The 22,493-nt window shown below is 39.2% G+C and overlaps 1 protein-coding gene across 1 annotated transcript in view; it reads right to left on the minus strand.

Moving 5' to 3' along the window:
• TMEM184A (transmembrane protein 184A) overlaps positions 1 to 22,493 on the minus strand; it is a 759,325-nt gene that overhangs the window by 62,263 nt on the left and 674,569 nt on the right. The window contains exon 7 of the mRNA XM_044089548.1: positions 21,290 to 21,381. Coding sequence (XP_043945483.1) covers positions 21,290 to 21,381 — 92 coding nt within the window. The remainder of the gene's footprint in view (positions 1 to 21,289; positions 21,382 to 22,493) is intronic.

Here is a 22,493-nt window from a genome sequence, read left to right on the forward strand (position 1 = left end):
TTTCATTTTCAATAAAAAAGGATGAAAAAAGAAGAAGGGTAAATGTGTAATGTGAGAAGGCTAATTTTGAGCCCAAACACATGGGTATTCACATAGAAGCAGAAGCACAGGATGCAAACAGCCAGTGATACTCGTACTGACGGAGGGCAGATGCTAACAGTATAACAAAAGGGGATTCCTCACATCAACATACACTATCATAAAGGTGTTTGAAGTTGTAAATATAGTCCCCAGCCTAGACTACATAACTACATTTCTTTGATTCCTTCTTTCAGTAATAAAATCAGTAGAAACTTTCATAAGGTAACATTTCTACAGCAACTTTAAATAAATAAATAATTAAAAAACTTAGCACTAATCAGATCTGCTTGCTTTTGAAAATTCTCTCCACAGAAGATAAGCCTGAGAAGATGGTACATATTTTCATTAGGAATGACAGTTTAGTCCCTGATAAAAATGCATTTAGACTGATGCAAACTCAGTCCCTAAAGGTTTCTACCTGCATAGAATTAATAAAAGTAAATGTACCACAGCAAGTACCCAGGTTCAGCACTGAAGCATCACAATGCAGCAGTTATCAGATGTGTGTGTGTGTGTGTGTGTGTGTGTGTGTGTGTGTGTGTGTGTGTGTGTGTGTGTGTGTGTGTGTGTGTGTGTGTGTGTGACGTACATATGAATTGTTTTTAACTCTGGGCATGCTTGTTGTACTGCAGTTTATGGCAATATGTACAGTGTTACTATAATGTGTGCATGCTAAAGATGTTTTCTTAATATTGAGTGAACATTGTGATTGGTCTGATGCTATGTGCTATAAGTTTGGCAAATTTTGAGAGTCTATGTTCCATTTCTTCCACTGCAATGATGATCACAGACACAGAAAACTGGGGAATGTAGGGGTACAGCCCTCACACGGCAGGTGCATGGAGGGGCAAATCCTCCATATAAAACAGTGTGCATGCTTCTGTATATGTATAAATGTGTAGTGCTGTATCAGTTAATGTATAATAGTTGGACATGGCAGGTAACATAAGTGTTTTTGGTGTTTCTTAGGAGAGTTACATGTTGATTTTGTGAAGTTTTGTGTTTAGAAATACTTGGTTTACTGGGCTGAAGTTTAGAAATAGTCATGTCAACAAAAATGCATTTGGGAAAACAGTTTCTGTAGAAAGGTACTATAGCCATGAATCTGAAAAATACATTAAGGCATGCTACCTCCCCTACAACACCTTGCATAACACTAGGAGAGAATGTTCAGACTTAAATATTGTACTGGGGTTAAGGAAACTGAATAGATCCAGCCAGTTATGTGAAAGTGGTACTGGAAGTAAATTATATTTTACAAAAGCTATGAGTACAACTCCAAAAATATTGCAACTGCAATCACAAACTTGAGTTATCTTACGTTTTAATGTCTCTACAACAAGGCTGCAAATATTTCATCACTCCTAAGAAAAGAAAAATAACTGCAGTGTGGGCCAATGTCAAAGCTGCAGACTGTGCAGTGAAATGTGGCTATAGCATAGTGGTTCCTTACAAACAGTGACTCTGAGGCTGCACAATGAAACTGAGCTATAACATGGCAGATCTCACCACCAGTAACTCTGAGAATGTGTAATGAAACTGGGCTACAATATGGCAGATCTCACAACCAGTGACACGGAGACTCTGCAGTAAAATTGGGCTATAACATAGCAAATTCACAACCAGTGACTGATTTTATATATATTGATTGCTGATATACATAGAAATCACAGAAATATTCAGAACTTGCAGGATTTAATACTTATTTTAATTATGTGTATGCACAGTACTTCATAGATATAATATCACTACATACAGTTCATAGGACAGTAGAGCTTTAAAATGAAGATCGCATTCCTCTGCAATCTTTAGCATTGTTGCATAAAGAATCAGTATGCAAGTTAGTGCAGCTGCTTCATTTTAACCAGACATTTCTATATGTTTATATTCATTTTAACCATACATTTCTATATGTTTATATTCATTTTAACCATACATTTCTATATGTTTATATTCCAGAGGTGTAGCTTACTCTTCTGGTGCCTAAAAAAAGCAGAAAAGCTCTTTTATTTTTAAACAGTAGTAGACTGTATTTGTAGCAAGCATTTTTTACAGTCTCTGTCTCAATGCCTGCCATATGCAAGGAGCTAAAATGGTCCATTTCTAAATGGAAAAACTGGCATTCAACTGCCGGTTTTACATTTAAGGACCATTGGTTTTGGCTGATTGTGTCCCCTACCACTTTGTGCCTGGAGTGGCTGTCCCCTTTCCCTGCTGTGCTTTATACTATATTATTTATTTTATACTATTTAATTTATTTTTATATTTTGTTTTGTATTCTGATAAAACATGTGCCACAGTAGAAAAATTACTATCCCTTTCCAAGGGCAGACCTGTATTTAATCAACCATTACAGTTTATTACATACACATAATTATACAGCCATATGGCCGTATAGTAACATGTACAAACATTATAAAAGACATAGGTGTTTCATGTATTTACATATATACAGACACCTCATAGTTTTGGCTAAATCTTGATAATGGGACAATGAAAAGGCCAGGATTCACTGAGTTATGCTATGAGACTGAACAGGGCTTGTGGCACTTAGCTGTGATGCTCTGCACTAGAGTGGACATGGATATACAAACTGTGACAACCTGTGTAGTAGCAGCTCACTGTGTTTTGTTTTATCTGTCTGTCTGGCTGTCAGTCTATCTACTTTTGGTAATCAGGTATGTGAACTGGTTCAAGAACCATTTTAAGTCATAACTTGCCCCAGAAGCAATACAAATTTGATATCTAGGTAACACTACACTGCAAACTGAATACTTCTCTGTCTTTGCACACTGACCCAATAAGTATGTCTGTCACACTTTGAGGTGAAAACCATACAATCTCTAAAGAGATCTGTAACACACAGTAGCTGTTGTGTGCATGTATACAGATACACTCTGAGTACAGTTATTATAGCTGTTAGAATCTTTGTGTTGGAGACTGAATGAATTGCAATAGAAACATGGCATACACTCTAAATACAATAACATGGCTGTGTCAGTAATCTAAGGTACACAAAATATTAACAATATATACAGAATATAATATATTCACCTGGAGTCATGTGCATTTTTCTTTTCTAAAAGCCTGCTACATAGTTTACCCAATTAGCAAAGGTAATCTGGTTCACGATAGCATTTGAAGTGAGTACTTTCAGGCAGATGTGCTTTCCGTGAATTCGAAATGGAGGGGGCAATCTTGCAAAAGACACCCTCACTTACAAATATTGAGAATGGTCATGGAATGAGCTACAAATTGTCACTACTGTGCAATTCATAAATAGAGGAGGGAGGGCAGTATCTGACATTCAACAGTCATCATGCATTTGGAGCGTTTCTTCCCGGGCCTCCTCTGAAAATTGGCTCGTTCCAATTTGGGCTTTCCTAGTAAACAAATGTTAAATAAATGAATAAATAATAAATCAGGTTAGGTTACCAAGAAGGAACTTGGCATGAGCCTCAACAGGTAGCTATTTAGTTTTTTTTGTAATGTGGTATAGTGTTCCCAGTTAGGTGAAAGATTTATGAAGCTTAGCATTTTGTTCTCTAATGTCTGTAGTGCTTTGACATTTCCGTGGGAGCTAAGGGTTATAATAGGAGTCTGGGTAATAGTACATTTAAAGTTATTGTTTTCTTTGCATATGGTAATAAACGATTTTTCACTGGGAAATGGTCTACTCTACCTCTGCTTCAACATGTTTACTAAAGGCCATAGTTTGAGCAAACATTATACCCAAGTATTTTTGTGTGGCAGTCATGGTGATAGGGGCGCCTTCTGGATCTGTTATTACAATTAGGTTATTACAGGCAATGCATTGTTGAGTCCCAAGCATCATTAATCTGCATTTCTGTGTGCTAATGGTGAAATCATTAATAATTGTAGTCAGCCAGCTCCAAATGGCATTGAAATCTAGCTGGAGCTTTATCTGCAATCTTGTGGCATTTTATTTATTTATGACAACTATGATGTCTGCATAAATAATGTAACTATTATGTATCAGATCAAAAAGTAGGTAATTTATGAAGATAGAGAACAATAAAGGTTCCACTATACTTGATGTATGCCCTTTGAGACTGGACCTGACAATGAGTTATAAGAAAAGACTGCAGAAGTTCTATTACACTGGAAGCACTTAGACCACTGAATAACTTCTTGTGATAATCCAATTCTTTTTTTTTGTTTATGGATGAGCAAATAATGGTCTAAATTTCCAATGGTTCATTTTAGATCTAAGAAAATTGGTCCAATGAGCATTTCCTTGTCCTTGTTGTCATGGGAAGACAGACCGGGTGATGTAAATGTGGTGTATGGGAAGTGAAGTCGTTTGTGGGAGGGATAACGGGAGATAAGGGGTAGAACAGCTGTATGTAAAGGAAATGATGTAGGGTGGGTAGGAATGGGGATAGCGTAAAGAAAAGCAGAGCTACTCTCAACAGAGATGGTTGTCATAAAAAGCAAACTGTGGCACACAACAGAACTAATACAAGTATAATGCAAGTTCAACAGGTTGCTAATTGATTGATCAAGTTGTTTAAATCTTTTATTGTATGTACAAATATATTCCAAAATACTAAAAAAACGACCACAGGCAGTGCGACAGCTCCAGGAAACAGAATTAGAACTGAATCCACAGAAACAGTAATGTAAGCACTTTCGTCTTGCTTCTATGAGCAAGACTTCTTCAGACAACCAAAACTTATGCAAAATGCAACTATTTAAAATGTCACATGCGAACATCAAGTAACTTCTAAAAGCAGAAGCTACAAATATTAAAAATCATTTAAATATAAATATTAAATAAGTAAATATGTACAATGCTGACCAAGTGTTTTCTTTTTACCGGTTTGTTTGTAAAAATATATTGTTATGCACCTTTTCCAGAATTGTTTTATTTACTTTGTGCAGCCCTGCAGGACATTCAGCAGTCCCTCTTGGTGCAGTCAGGTTTATTTTTTATATAAGATGACAAAATTAATAAATGGGATATTGGTAAGGGGGCAACACAATTAGAGGCCCCTGTAATGTGCCTGACTGTGAAACTGTAATCTCAAGCACAAAGCGAAGATACTGCCACCAGCCATGCTTCAGAACAAATTACAAGTGAAAGACTTTTTTATCAGTATACATGCATAGCAAGATATATTTTAGTAGTAATACTGCAGACTCAATTACATACTCAGTTAATAAAGCTGAATTGCATCAATTATAATGCAGGCTCAGTCTCCCTCTTCAGTGGGACCAAGCAGGTTATAATCAGGCAATGGCATCCTAATATTCAGGGGGTGATTGCTGATCCTTATTAAGTAACATTGCAGAAGGTTAGGAGAGTGAATAGCAATTATTGGGAACACTTCACAATGCCGAAATCTTGAAAGATCGAATTTCATATGGCCGAGACCATATGATCGAACTTTTGGAATCCCAACATTGTGAACAGAGATCTGCATACAGCACGGAATGGGAGATTTCCCTTTTCCTTGCTGTAGTGCAATCTCGGAGTTGGAATATTTAAGTAGCGTGGGTGTGGGAACATTTAAATAGTTTTTTTTTTTTTTTGGATTTGTTTTGGAATTTCGATATTCCGAAACATCGATTATGTGGTCTCAGTTATATGAAATTCGATGTTTCGGAATTTCGAGATTCTGAAGTGAATCCCAATTATCATATTGTCAGCACTAATAATCAATAACTAACAGGGGAAAACAATAAAGAGCCAATTAAATACTACTTCAAACAAAGTCTGGCCAAAGTTGTTCCTACACCTCTGAAAATGTCCCAGAAACATGCTAGCACCATGCCAACATATCATTTCAGGTTCTGCTTTGTGAAATTATGCTGTCCCTCACACAAATGAGAGGGGATTCCTTGCTTTACTTACTTGTAGTTTCTCTGATTCCAGATACAATCTAAACACCCAACAGTTTGTAGTTTAACAGAAACTGATGAGTAAGGCTACATTTAATACAGTCAATAGTAATATTAAAAACTGTCAAGCTTGGTCTGGACAGAGAAAAACAATAGGTGGACAAGTGGCATTCCAAAGATGAAACTGGAGCAAGTATAGAAAGCATGGCAAGAGGTAGGTTATGAAAGAAGAGAGTGTCCAATTGCCAGCTAGTGTGGATCTCATTGGTTCATAGGTTCATAGGTAGGTACTAGGCTATCGGCACAGGGGCCTAAGTAAGCCTAGCCAATAAGGTTCCCTGGCTTACGCCACCCAATAAAGTTATTTTCCTGTGCCCCTGTCGAGCAGAGCCACAGAAGTGATCCCCGGGGTGTATTTCCTATTTCCCATCCACTTATCAAGATTTTTCTTGAAGAATGCTAATGAGCAACTTTGCTTGACATAGATGGGTAGCTTGTTCCAGAGTATGGGAAGTTTCTGGGACAGGAATCTATCCTTCCAGCATGTCCTGTTTATAGTGGTGACAAGGCTTAGGTCCCTAGAGCATGTAGCTCGAAGGGATTGGGATTTCTTTAGGTGTAGCATGTCCAACAGCTCTGGGTTTGACATAGCTTTATATGTTAGGCAGAGATCACCTCAGAGTAGCCGCTATGCTACGGAGTACAGCTGGAGTTTTTTGAGATGGTCAGTGTAGGGCATCTGTTTGAGGCCAGTAATCCTCTTTGTGAGGTACTTCTGTGGCCTTTCCAGCTGCTGCAGATGTCTTGTGAGGTACATTCCAAAAGGGGCATTGTACTCTATAATGGGTTTAATGAGTGTTGAGTACAGGGGAACAATTACCTTTTTTTTTCCTAGATGAGAACCCTTTTGTGATGAGGTGTGCCACTTAGAAGGATTTCCTGACTACTGTGGCAATGTGATTATCAAAGGAGAGAATACTGTCCACCTGGGTCCCCAGGTCTCTTATCACACATTTGGCGTTAAGTAAACTGCCGCCTATGTAGCAGTTCATGGGTACAGAGTTTTTACCAAAGGGGATGACAATACACTTTTTGGCATTGTGCTTGAGGCCATGGCTCTGACACCAGACATATGTCTCAGTGAGGCCCTTCTGTAGGATGTCCACATCATTTGGGGACTCAACTATGGCTCCTAGTTTTCAGTCATCTGCAAGCTTCATTAGCCAAAGGCCTTCTGTGTTAGCCTGTACTTCAGAGATGTAGATACCAAACAGGAGAGGTCCCAGGACTGAACTCTGATACTTGAGGGCAACAGGTAGTGGCAAGTACCACAAAGAACTAAACTACAGTACAATGCAGACACTGGCTGTCAGGTGTTCAGTCACCAGGACACTCATAGGGTCCATGAAGGTGGAGGAAGGATGAGTATATCTCAGTAAGAAAGGGGGAACAAAGCAAGCCGAAATGCACACAGAAAGGAAGTGTAAAGGACAAGCAGGTGGGAGGGGCAAGGCAACCTTTTTTCGTGGGAATACATACTCCATTTTTATATAACGTGTACAGAGAAAGGTTGATTGGAATAGTGACATGGAAGCAATGGAAGATGGGGACATGCAAGCAAATACTAAATAGTACTGATAAATGGGTGGACATTGATGACCTAAAAGATGGAGACATTTGCTGGACAGAAATAAACAGATGGTGGACAAGTGGTACTGGATAGACATTGATAGTGCATGAGAGGTGGGTATTGGTACAATAAGATGGTGTTACACCAAGCTAGGGATAGACTGGGTTACAGACAACATATTGTTTTCTGACTAGCTCACAGAGACTTCATTTAGACCCAAAACATGGCTGAGATGGGTCATGTTGTTTGGTGACAGAGGGCCATAGCCTGCTCTAGTGGCCTGATGAGAGAGGCCTGCTAGTCAAAAGCATCTGCTGTGCAATCAAGGAAGAGTTATGTCAGTGTCCAGCCAGTGGGCTATCATACTGTTAACTACCTCTGACACTTGCTACTATACAAACAGCTGGGCCACAATAGGTGATCAAGCCAGGCTACCCACCTGGGAGAGGTAGGAATTCCATGTCAGTGCTCTCCCAGACTTGTCACCTGCCATAGCCATAGCCACAGTAATAGGGGCCAGTGGTGTCTGAGACTTTTTCAGTTCTTGGCATCATGACTTGAGGGAGATAGAGAGACAGGTGGAAGAATAACATTACAGGTTATATAAGATAACTTAGTGGGCATTTGCCACAAGGTTTAGCTGCCTCCTGCAACAGCCAGCATAACTGGATCTCCCTCTTTGCCCATGGTGATAGACAGAAGGGACAAAACAGCCATCTTAAACAGAAGTAGGTGAGATATACAAACATGAGTGCAAATTATAGTCCCACAGGTAACTGCTTAATAGCAGATATATGGAAATCTGCTAAACCAAGACAACAAAGCTCCAGTCCCATATCTACATACCTGATAGTGGATGCCTGACATAGTACCCAAGGCCATTCAGATAAACAGCTAAACAATAGCCCGCACACCCCAGAGGCACACACAGTCTACCACTGTAGCCAACCTGGTGTGTCTTGGTTTCTGTCGGAGGGACTAGTCTTGATTAGGAATACACTTCTGTATGAGAAAAAAAGATGCTACAAATACACTTTGAAAAACAGTAGCTGCTGCACATACTTTCTATACTATGTGGATCTTTCCTGCCTAACTTCTACTTCCCATTGCTGGAGATCTTAATGGCAGCAGTGATGCAGACCCTAATACCAGTGTGTGGATTGCTCACTGGTCCAGGGGAATGCTAATAGCTTCAGTTAGAAGCTTCACAAGGTCAAAGCAGGAATCTACCTTACAAAATGCAGCTTGATAGGATCCAAGCAGCTGTTCCCTGATCTGGCTGTGCAGAAGTAGGAACATTATCTTATTGCCTTTGGCAGACCAAGAAGAGGCTCTTCAAGGGGTATTAACATCTACAGCCATTGCCTTGAATGTCCTATAAAACAAGATAGGGGCCTGGCAATCATGCTGCTGATATGACTTCTGAACCATGAACAGCACAGCCTATCATAGTTACAAACTACAATGTGGTTACATGAGCAGGCAGCATGTGTGACCCCTCACATGTGGCATATCATTGGTGTGTTGTACAGCCTAGCAATGATTTATGTTTCCGTTGTTCTTCACTGAAAAATAGAAATTCATTGACATGTGTCCTTAGATTCATAAACATACATGCCATTCAAACTGCTATTTATTTGCAGCTTAAGTAGGCAGTCAGCTATTTTACATACCAAATGCAAAAAAAAAAAAAAAAAAAAAATTACAGCAGCAGCATTACCAATAAAGTATCAAGAAACCATTTTCGAGCAGCAGAGGATTAGTTGTTAGAAAATACAGCCCTGAGGATTTACACAGTGTTCTGTGGTACTGTGGTAACAGATAGCTTTTGGATGTGCTTTACATGTGGGCCCTTGCTTAGGAAAATGAGCATTAATTACACTATTTGCTTGGACTGTGTGGCATGTGTACCTGCACATGAATCCTGCAGGTGGGAAAGGGCAGCCCACTATTACAATCGTCTTTTGCCAAAATAACCTCATTGTCTGTGTTGCATGAACATGTTTAATTTGTAAACCCAGAATCATAGAACAGATTCTGATTGTTGCAGGTTACTGAGTTGGTGTCGCCAGCCTGTATAGTCAGATAAACCTGTCCTTTCCCCTGTACAGCCTTGTCTGCTCCTGCAAGCACTCCAGCTGTACACATACAAAAAGGTCTTTACCTACATGTAGTAAGGGTATTGGTAGGGTACACTACTGTCCATACTATGGTATACCCAGGGCAATCACAGTGTTCCTATTCCTGTCCTGAGCTACACTGTTATGTATACCAGGAGAATCTCACTGTTTGTTGCTGGTAGCCTACTGCCCCAAGAAGCCATCAGCCTACAACTGTGTGTTTTCTTCCCATATGTGTCCTCATTTCGTCTGGAGTGGTGGATGTCAGAGGTTGGACAAATTTAGTCAAGCTGCAAACAACATCCCGCTGCAAGTCTTCATGAGCTGTAGCTGCCACCTGTCAGGGAAAAAGGTTGCTCACAGTCTTCTAGAGCATAACATCTAAGAGACAATGGTCCACACAGTGCAGTAGTGAAAGCATGTTACTGTTAATGATTAGATGTGACTGCTAGAAGGCATGCATCATAGCAGCAGAATGGTCAGGTTCTGGATTTGGGCCACTTCTCACTGTGATCCCAACTGATGAAAAGGAGATCTTACTGTCTGCATATGGAGATGATGAAGGCACACTTACCTAACTGGAGGAATTGACACTCCTTCAAGAAGTGGGCAATCCTTACATATCACAGAGGGGTGCACCAAGTTTGTAACAGTAATTCATGTATGTATATTGTGTATCACTGTTGCATGCATAAGGCAGGACCTCACATGTAGAAGGGGTGATCAGAGTAACTGTATTTGCAATGCATATTCACAGCACAGATTATTGCATAAAAAAGCAGTCATACCTAGGTTATCTTGCACTCCGGGCAAATCCTCAGACTAGTAACACCCCCTCAATCCAAAGGCAAGAAGCAAGAAAAAAAAGGTTAGCTTAGGCAGCATGCTTCTTGAGCTACTTGCTAGAGTTACCTACATGCTGACTTTTTGAATGCAGTACTGGCATTCATTAGAGAAGCCACCTTCTTATAGAAATTATGGTACTGTATTTGCACCCCATTTGCAGCTGCCCACTGCACCCCTAATTGCTTGCACCCAGGACAGTTAGCCTTTTTATCTCACCCTAGTTACAACTCTCACAGGAAAACCAGCTATCAGCTTCCATGCAGGACTTGAAGATATAATGCCAAGACACAGACTGAGTCACAGTCAGATGATACACAGCCACTGTCCATCTCCATCCTGAGTGTTCCTCCGCCATGCCTCTCCACCGTTAGGTGCAAAAGATATAGACAAAGCCAAAAATAATGGAGGGACAAAGGCCCACAAATGGGGACAAATTTTAAATATTGCTCTTATAAACTCAGAAAGTTGCTAGAACATGTTATCAATTAGCATGCATTTTATGAAGGATATGAAGTCAAACTCAAATTTCTGTTATTATTTAGTAACTTCAGTCCTCAATGATTTGTCAGAAAACTACAAATTTTTAACAAAGGGACCAAAAATATGAGGCAAAAAATCTGGTCATTCTGCGAAAATCTGGACAGTTGAGAGTTATGTCTTCCACCCCAAGGCATGGTTTTAACCACACCTGTCCTTTCAGCTCTATTTATGTATTTATTTGAATTAATTTGCCAGAGTAGGACCCTGATCTCAGTGGACCAGTTTCAAAAGTACAGAAAGTATCAAAACAAAAGTATAAAAGATAATACAATGACGTTAAAATAGCAGTGGACTAAATTCAAAAAGAAACATATTACAGTTCAGTAATGCACTTGAAGATTGGATAAAACAGTTAAGAGTACAGCACTACTCACATTGTGTTACATATTTACAAACATACATTACACACATGGTTTTATAAACTGGGTGCGGGGGTAAGGTAATGAGGGCAAAGGGTGGTATGGGTTGTGGTAGAAGCTGGAGGGTAGAGTTTATGGTGAAAGAGTTGTAGTAACAGTCTACAAACAGGTGGATATTACATGGGAGAATATGATATAAATCGATGCGGATGAAGGAGTTATATTACAAATAATTAGTACCTTTGCAGTCTAGGGGACCATTGAGGAACTAGCCCACATTCCCTATTGTCCATAGACACTGTTCTACTTAAGTGATTTGCTCAAGGTCACACATTAGACAAATGAGGGTATCAAACCTTGTACCACAGGAACTATAGCTCACAGCCTTGACCTGCTGAACCATCTGCCAGGTGAAAGTAAATCCAGCACACCTTTACATACTGTCAAGACTCAGACTTGAACCAAGGCTGCTGTGCTTACAATGCAGAACCCTAACCACTATATAATTGTGGTAAGCTAACTTGAGAATAACTACTTACTTTTTTATGAGTCCTGAATGGTCTTGAATGAGGATGTTTGCATTTAGATTTATTTAGAAGGTAAGAATTTACTGTAGGGAGGGCTCCACATAACTGTCAATGCCAGCACTGCACCCCACAAGGCTGCATTAATGGAGAAATGTGTTGGTTTACCCACCACACAGCAGCTTTCTGGGGACTCCTGACACAGTCATGTGATGCAACCAACCTCTGATATATGGATGGCACTACAACTCAATTAACATATGTTCTGACTATCATCCGAACTGCAGTCTGCTGCAATCTGTTTTGAGATGGAAATGGTTGATGTGGTATGTGGCTTCCATGAGGACAATACTTATCATTGGAGTGGACATGGAGACCAGTATAATGCCGTACTAGAACTCAAGAGGACTATGGAGATACAGGTTACTCCAATACTCAACTCTGTATGGAAATTTGAAAATTTCACTATTACAGTCCCGTATGTTCATGGTAAAGAATGGCTACATACACAGTAGGACCATGTTGGCAGGCCATCTGAGGGTACATAGTTTCTGCAGCTCTAAGGGTCTATCACTTCCCCCTAACCATGTCATGAATGGCAATAACTGTCAGCCTCGAGGGGCAGTACAGCATTTTACTGGCATTCGTTCAGGCCTCATTCCCATGGCAGATCAACATCTCATTCACAGGGTGCTTGCAATCCCATTACAACAAGCCAGAACAGTGCCCACAGTTCAAGGTCACACAGTAGCAGCCCTCCCAAACACAGTACTATAATGTGTTCTCCTCCCTGTCATGAGGAGTCATTTTCTAAGATGCAAATTGCCTCTTTCTGTAAGACCCATGTCTTCTTCCAATAATATGCCCCTCCACCTAGGTTGTGATGTTAGTCATGTGTCAGTGCTTCCCTTGTCATCTCTACAAGGGATAACAAATGTGATCCACTGCCCCCTCCCTCTTGTGTAGTGTATATGGAAATGTCTGATGCACAGTGTAACTTGACCGTCCACTGCTCTGGATAGTCTTTAATATTGCATGTTTGTTCTGTGTGATGTTGCACAGTCACTGTATACTCATCAAAGGCCCACTAAGCTGGTCTAAATGCTGCCATTTTACCTGCACTCTCATCTACTATGCTCATTACAGTCTGTGAGTGCGTGAAGTCGCTGTTGCACACGGTCTCTCAGCTTCACTGTCAGTACTGGATACTGTTGCTGTGCTGGCTGTAGCAGGGCAAATGTAGTGGGTCTGGAGGTTCCCTGGATGGATGGATGGATGGTCTGTATTCTACCTGTTAATCATGTTATATAACACATGGCCTTGATGCTTGCATCTTAGAAACAGTGGCAGGGGTGTACTGCAGAGCCCCAAAGACATATCCAGGCAGAAGAACTGTGCATTTAGCACAGAACAGAACTGTAGCTTGCTTATCTTGTGTCATATATAGATCCCCAGCAAACCAGTGCCTCCTGAACTAAATTAAGGAGCAAAAAAAAAACAAATAAATAAAAAATAAAAGAGCTGCTCTTCTCTGTTCCTGTAACCATAGTAATCTACAATCTGCTTGGTACACACTTTAACAAGCATTTTGCTACAGTTAGTTCCAAACATACACTACTCTCAAGGTAAGTGCTTCAGCTGTGCCATTAAGCCTAAATGCAGTATTGCCAATCATTTATCAATGCCGATACTGAACTGCCACACTGAATGCTCCCTTGAGAGCTTGGACACAGGGCAGCTACCTCTCTTCATCCTATCCCAGATCTGCTTCAGCACACACTTACTGATGATTCTGGTTGTCATATGGGTGATGTTATATTGCTGTTTTGTGATGTCATGGGGGTTTTGTATGAGTGCGATCAATCAGAACTGCAGTGATTATCCTTCATCACTATATATATATATAGATAGATAGGTGTGTGTGGTTCTACTTTAAAACATCAAAATCCCAAATGCTTGAATCTTATGAGACTGAGCCAAAATGCTTAAATATTGTAAGACTGAACTGGGAAACAGAACAGTATTTCTTTTTGCTGGAAATACAGGGGATTGTGCCACAGCAGGGATCAGGATATTGGCCCTTTTCCCATTGTGGTGCGATTTTGCAGTTGGAATATATAAGAAGCAGGGGTTGTGGGGGACAGCCCCCTCCATGGGGGCAGGGGTGCTTGCCCCCTGCAAGAAAAGGTATCCAGTATGTTGTTGATCTTATGAAGTTTGAGCATTTGGACTAGAACCGCAAGCACACACACACGCACACACACACACGCGCACACACACACACACACACACACACACACACACACACACACACACACACACACACACACACACACACCTATATCTATATATATAGATGTCCGAGATAGCATGGTTCCTGGGTTTGTTTTTGTATAATCTTAGAGTTTGTAGACAGAATTAGCAGGGGTATTTTTAACTTTAAAGTTTGCATGTGCCATGGCTGTTTCTCAATTTATGTCTAGTTGTGTGTGTACATTAGTGTTCAAAGATTTTGCATTGGTATTTTGTATGTAAACATAATGTGACCAGCACAGGGCACTAGTTGAATCAGCTATGCCTCTGTTGGAGATGACTTGAATACTAGCTTTTGAGATGTGGTAATCCACCTGCACTGTAGCATCCCAACTAGCTAAACGTTTTATACAGGCACATAACAAAATAACTACTTATACTGCCAAATATAACTGTATATTTTTGGTTCAGCCTTCATTTCCTAGTGTAGGTGAATACCGCTCTGAATCACAAAGCTGATGTATGACAGTGAATGGGATACTGCTTTACTGCAGCTAATAAACAGCACTGTGCAGTCATCAAGTTGGCCATGTGACAGTCTATCCCACAAAACTGTGCAAAGTGAGCCAACCATGTAGTTATGGGACACCTATGGGGAACTGAGGTGAAACATCACTGCAAATGGGGTTCTAGCTGACAGGATGGGATGTATATAAATAGAATTGTAGGTCTACAACAAATACTCTGAAATACCCAGTATTGGAAGATAATTTGGCCAAAAAAGTGGATGATTCTTTACTTAATTTAAGATTGTTTCCGAGAAAGCTACATTTTAAGACATTGTTTGGTGAGGGTACTGACACCCACATAGGGGATAGGTTAAGAAGAAATAGTACCATTAATCCACCCCTACATCCTGTCTTAAATTGTTTAGAAAGGCGGTGTGAGAGAGACATTTGAGCCCTGTTGGTGAGTAAAACAAAAAAGTTTAACAATTTGGCGGTACAGGAGAAATGGCTCCTTAACGACTTTGTGCAGTATGATGATATTAGATGCATGAAGCCAGATAAGGGAGGGTGCCTTGTAATTATGGACAATGTTGACTATGCAGGGTGAATGCTGAACTTACTACATGATGAGGACATATTTTCTGTAGTGTCCTTAAATGAGATTAACATTGCCTACTGAAGCATAAAAGTGGTGCTAGATGAACTGTCATTATTTGACACCATTTTGCAGGAATTGTATGATGTTCTTCATGTAGAATTTACAATTATTCCAAAAATTTTTGGTATCCCTAAAATTCATATGTATGTCAGTAACCCTTCTATTTGTCCAATTGTGGCTGCCAGAAGTTCGACAACGGAGGCCCTAGAAAAATTTATTGACGTTAAATTAAAACCCCTGCTTACCCCATTTCCACACATATTAAAAGATTCTGGGGACCTGCTTAATAAGTTGAGGAATGTTTCAGTACAACACTTTTTATTTATCACATGTGATGTGAAAAGTTTGTTTACTGTCATTCCTCAGGATACTGCTTTAAGTTGGTTTGGAGAGATTGTTGCAGAGTACAGATGTTTAAGTGCAACAGACAAAGCCTTGGTGTGTCAATTTATGGATATAGTACTCAGCAAAAATTTTCTAACTTTTGATGGCAAGTTTTATAAGCAAAACCAGGATATAGCAATGAGTGCTGCATGTGCCCCACTGTTTGCCAACATTGTGATGTTAAGGTGGGAATTACACTGCTTGTTTCAATCTCCATTTTTCAAACATCATGTGGCTTATTTTAGATTTTTGGATGACCTTTTCTTTATTTGGGACAGTACCACAGCTCTATTTGACAACTTTATGAACCACATTCAGTCAAGCACCAGTTTTTTTGGAATTTACCCACCAAATAAATAAGTCTTCAATTGCTTATTTATGTGTTGAATTTAGGAAGAGTTCGGGAGGGAACTTGATGACACATATACATAGAAAACCCACCCATTGTAATACTTTTTTGCACTTTACTAGCTGACACCTCTTTCATCAAAAAAGGGGGTGGTTAAAAGTCAGTTAAAATGTACATTGAGGTTGACTCCTAAGGACAAAGATTGCTTGGATGAGTTTAATTTGATCAAGCAAATGTTTTATGATCATGGGTACCCTTCACGGTTACTGGATATGGTCAGCCAGGAGATCTGGGCTGAAAGACACAGTAGATTTGCACCCATTATAAAGTATGGGTTGATTAAACAAGCCAACAATCAGGGAGACAGAAGTTTCAATACCTCTGCCAATATGGTTTTGTTTTACATGGTAGATGTTAAAAGGCATTGAAGATGTCATTAGAAAAAAATGGTCCTTTCTTCAATGTTATAGTAGCATACAACATTTATTTTCTTCGGCTCCAACCTTCATATAAAAGAATATGTCCAATATAAAATGTTTATTGGAAAAAAACAAGGAAAACTTTTAGTAGAATATTGGCCACTAGCAAATGTGATTGCTGTCCCCAATGTTCTTATATAAATGTGGATAGGAAAGGTGACATTTTGGACAATTTACCTGCCGTGAATCACAACCATACATTTAACTGTTGCTCTCAGTGAGTGGTGTATTTGGCCACCTGTTCCATCTGTCCTGCATTTTATGTAGGAAAGACTAAAAATGCACTTAATACGTGTATTTTCTGGCACCTGCACAGTATCTAGTGTAATGACAGTAAGAGTGGTATTTCAGTTCTAGAACAAATTAAAGTGTGCCCTTATAATGGAGATTGGGAGAACAGGCTCTTGTATGGGGAGATGTGCTGGAAATTTAGATTAGATGTAACAAATTCACCTGGGCTCAATTATACAATATCTATTACAAGTGAGTTAAAGAAGAGAACCCTTGAAGTTAAATGACTGATTCTGCTTTTTTTTCTTTTTAACATGTTTATTGTTATATATTTAATTAATCTTAACAAATTATTTGAGGACATAAAGTTTTAATAGTTTTTTCTGAATGAAATGAAACTCTTCCTTCTGCTATAAGTTGATGAGTGTGGGTTTGGTATGAAATATGAGTTTTGATTGGTTAGTTATGTAGGTGTGTCACTTCCACTTTATATTTAAGTGCTGCATGTATTTTTTCATTCATGGTTCTGAAGATGTCCAACGTATCAGAAGAAAGCACTTAACCTGAATGTTTTAATGGCATTTGTGTATTGGTTTTTAGTATTATATTAAACTTGAACACTTTAACTGTAGTTCAGCGCTCATGTTCATATTGTATGAGGATTTGGAACTAACAGAAATTGCTACTGAACTATTGGTTGTTCTAGAATCAAATTGGCAGAATTGCAGGTCTAGTACATTGTTAGAGGTGCACACTGTGTGTGGTTCATGTCTGGTACACTTATCCACTGGTTTCATGTGTACACAAACTTCCTGTATCAATATTTATTTTTATGGATGTCATTATTGTCAAATTGTATAAAAGGCACACTCTGTAAATCTCTTTTATGTTCATGAATAAGGTGGTCTGTCTTTGTAATAGGAATTTTATGGAGGTTTTTGTGGGTGGGCTATCTAATGGTGGTTTTCTGAGGAAAGCTCTTTTTTAACATTATTGTTGATATTGTGGCAATCATTTAATAGTTTAATTAGGGTTATATTATTGGTTATATTATTTTGTAGAGTTATAGTTCTGTTATATATTTTGATTTGTTAATGTAAGTTAGTGTTTATTTTTCAGTGTGAGTCAGTTGCAATGTTTGGTCATCTGGTTGCAGTTTACTTTTAGTTTGTTACTTTCTTTTCTTCATTTTAATTTTGTTGAATTTCATTTACATAGGCTTGACTGATGTGTGTTTTTTCTTTTGAGTTTTGTGTAGCTTCATTTTTTTTCTTTTGAGTAAAGTGACTAAGTTATGATTCTTGATAACATCACCAGACTCTAAATACTTGTTAAAATGAGTAGAGTGGTGATGAATATGCAATAATTTTAATAGAGTATTGATAAAATATCTGGCACTTTGGCTCAAATAAAAGCTTTAGCACACTCCTTTATCAGTGTCCATTGTTAGGATGAATATAAGTAAATGTCACATCATGTGACAACATTTATTTATTTATTTGTTTGTGTTTTGCTTTTTGTTTTCTGTGATGGTCTGATTGAGCACTCAGGCCCATTTTCAGCAATGCATGCATGGAGATCTGAAATTTTTTTGTAGATGCTTCAGAGGTTTATATGCATTAATAGTGCATTGTGGTTAGACTTGGTGGGTTGTATGTTGGCTATGGTGTGTGGTGATGGACTAGATAGGATTTAGTTGGTCTGAAGGGATGGTCTGGGGTTTGGATGAATGTCTTCCTGAAGTGGGAGAGTGGAAGTGTGGTGAGAGAAGTTGTACCACTTTTTATATTTATCTCTTAGGTCTGATAATGAGATATGGATCTGGTCATTCTCATTGATGTAACTGTAAATGAAGAGTGCCTGAGTTCCTAATAAATAGACACTGTGTGCAGTTTTGTAGTTGATGGGTGGGTGCTTGTTGACCAGGAGTATAGAGTTAGGGAAAACAGAGTGATGGGGGAAGGGGAGTGAGGTAGGATGAAGCAGTGGTGAGTATGCTTTGTATAATTATGACAGCAGACTGGATGTAAGTTGGGGAAGATGGAGTTATCTGGGTAGAAGTTTTGTTGAAGTGGATTGGGAGAAGTGAGTTAGGTGGGACTGTGATATGGGATTGCAAGTTGAGAAATTAGGCCAGTTGGATGCCTCAGTGAATTTAGTTGGTTGTTTTGTTGTAGGGAAGGGGGATAGAATGGTATAAGTTTAGATGAACTGGGGGTGAGTGGGAATAGGAGTTTGTGGGTAGCAGGCTGGGAAGTTGGTACAGCTGCCATGTGAAAAAAAAAACGTTAGTGTGAAAGTTATATAGGAATGGACAATAACATAGGTTCATAGGTGTGTACTAGGCTAATGGCCCTGGAGCCTTTTACAAGCCTAGTCCATAGGAGTAGCCTGGCATCATGCCACCTGACCTTAGTTCCCAGAGTCTCTGTCGAGTAGAGCCACTGGAGTGATCTCCAGAGTTAATTTTTCTGTTTCACATCCACTCATCAAGATTTTTCTTGAAGAGGGCCAGTGAGGTGCTCTGCTTGACATGTATGGGACACCTATTCCATAGCATGGGCAGTCTCTGGGTTATGAAGCTGTCCCTCCAGCTTGTTCTGTTGATTGTGGTAATGAGGGTGAGGTCTCTGGAGTGTGTGGTGTGGAGGGATTGGGATTTCTTTTTTCTTTAGATGTAGCATTTCTAACAGAGCTGGTTCAGACATGGCTTTGTAAGTCAAGCAGATATCGTCTCTGAGTAGGTGAAATGAGACAGAGAATAGTTGGAGTTTTTTGAGTCTGTCCATATAGGACAAGTGTTTAAGGCCTAGGATCCTCTTTGTGAGGTACTTTTGTGGCCTCTCCAGTTGTTGCAAATGTCTAATGAGGTACATCCCAAATGGGGCATTGTACTCGATGATTGGCCTAATGAGGGAAGAGTAGAGGGAGACAATGACCTTTTTCTTCCTGGATGCAAAACCCTTAGTAATGAGATGTGCCACATAGAAGGACTTTCTGACCACAGTGGCACTGTGGTGGTCATTATGCTGAATTACTGAAGTGAAAGAAGAGATTTAAGTGTATTATGGTATGTGAACTACAAAGGTGTATGATATAGGCTGTAGACTGAGGTAGTTAGGAAAAATAAAGTTTAGAAAATGAGAAAATAACTTTTTCTTAACTACTTTTAAAGCTAACCACATTTTATGCTCAAAGCAGAAGTTGTTATTTATTAGTATGTGAAAACTTCAGGGCATGGGAAAGTGAAGAGGCAAACCAACATAGAACTGTTTGTACAGACCAAGAGGGAGAGTCACAAAAGCAGTAGCTGGAAAAAAGCAATTAAGAAAGTGCAGGTGCCAGGAAGAGTAATGTGTAGCTCATTTATTAGAGAGGGAAGGGGAGGGGAAAGATTAAGGCGCAGTGGAGGCTATTTTGGATCCTCGCTAAAACAGCCAAAAAAGCAGACCACTAAGTAATGGTCAAGTAGAAAAGAGACATTAGGATTAACAGAACAAACAAGTAAATTCCACTTACACTGAATGAAAGAGAAGTCTGTATGCATTTGCAGTGCTGGATGCTGTATTTATTCTGCTGTATCTTTGGGGGTAGGGATGACGGGATGCAGTCCTTGACTATACCGAATAAAAGACAAGCCTTTACAGGTCTGCAGAGCTGGATGCTGCATTCAATCTGCTATAGTCTTTTGGGTGAGGGTGGGGGGTGCAGTCCATGACTATACATTTAGTATAGTTTATAGTTTTTATTTAAAAAGAGTAGTTTTTATGCATTTGCAGGGCTGGATGCTGTATTTATTCTGCTATAGTCTTTGGGGTGGGTGGGTGCAGTTGGCGACTATCTGGCAAGTGCAAATGGCTGAGGGTGGGCAGTTCTGTCAACATGACTTCTACAGGCCTATAGATTTTAGCTGATCTAATTGCTGGCAGGCTTTAAAAATGGACTGTGCTGGGAAGAGTGTCAGCAATCCTGCAGCAACAGTTAGCAGAAACCAGTCACATGCAGGAAGTGATAGCTTGTGCAAAGGTTTAATACTTTTACAGCAAGACCCACCACTTCCGTGAATTTCCCTATCTGTACGCATAGTTCAAGAATTCCAACATTCTCATTTTTGACTGCATGAGTCACTGCAAATCAACAAAGTATGATGTTTTAGCTGTTAAATGACTCATTTGTAGAAGCCGCACAGAAGACATAGCAGGTTTATATTACAGCTGACCACAACACCTCTCAATTTTGCGTACAAAAGCCTGGTTTTGTTATGACAACTGAATGTCTAATTTGCTTAGGAGGCATTTCTGTTTTGAAAAAAAAAAACATGTAAGAGCAGCATGGATTAATTTAACTGAAAATCTCAATTGCGTACTTATGGTGTTTTAGATGGCCAACTTAGTAATTATTTAGTCACTGAAAAATAAATGAGGTCACGGAGCTCTGATAATAAAAATAATTTTTACTTACTTGAAATCTCCATCATGGTATTTTCCGAATGCTTGTAGAATAATCGTGAGAATGGCCATCACAGGTTTCACCACACAGAACTGAAGGGTTGCCTGCAGGAAATGAAGATATAAGCATTATAGATTAATTCTTTGTTTTCATTGTTTTATAGTAGCACCAGTGGTAGCACACAAGATACTAAGAAGATAGGAATAGAAAGGTTTATAGATGTTACCAATCTGAGGCCGCATTATAATAAAAGGGGAGAGGTCTATAATGAGTCGGATAAGAAGAGCATAACCTTATCTATAAAATCAGGGTATATAATAATAATAATGATGATAATGATGATATGCCACTGCCTGAATCGTATATTATCACCATATATGAAGTGCATTTTACACAGACATAAGAGATGGCTCATCCTTGAAGCCAGAATTACGTTTCATCATTATCTGCATTAGAACTTGTATTCCCTTATAAACAGTGGGGATTACGATTGGGTTGTGATTGTAACCTATTTGTTAATGTGTTCAAGAAATGGTTTCCAGAACTTTGCCTACAGATTACATTTCCTGAATCCATTTTAGAGCACATTAACAAATATTTATGACCTGTGACCTCATAATAATTCTTTGTAGTGCATGGAGCATCAGCTACCCTAATGTACTGCGAGTCACAGAAAATAAATTAGCTTTGCAGCCTTTAACACTCTTAACACTACCAAAAAGACAGGAGACAAAAGCTACATGCACTAGTAATAGAGTAACGTCTTTGAAAGCTGTTAAATAAAAGGTTTAAGTTGTTAAACCCATAAATCTGCATTTTTGTGAGACAATGCAGTGTTTTACAGTTTTTAAAGCTCTTACCATTCCCTGGTTCTGTTCCATGCTGGATACCATGTATGCTGTAGAGTGAGACTAGAGCATAACAACCTTAAGAGGTGCATAACAAAACTAATTATGTAGGAACTCTGACATCGGAGAGATGCTTCATATATTACCAGTCTGTTACCTTTACTTAGAAAAGTTCACCCGGAAATGCTAAACAATGACTACAGTTTCTTCAGGCTTTACTTCATTGCCCTGTAGATCTTAACTCTGCAGATGTGTATTTGACACAGTACTTTTATGTAATAACCATTTTACGTAATGTAGGAGATGCCTTCTTGTAACAGATTTAAATCCCACAACTTAAGTGCAAGTTCCAGAACAGAGACTGAATG

The sequence above is a fragment of the Protopterus annectens genome, chromosome 12.part0, assembly GCF_019279795.1.
Source record: "Protopterus annectens isolate FY-2018-M chromosome 12.part0, PAN1.0, whole genome shotgun sequence".
Classification (NCBI taxonomy): Eukaryota; Metazoa; Chordata; order Ceratodontiformes; family Protopteridae; genus Protopterus; species Protopterus annectens.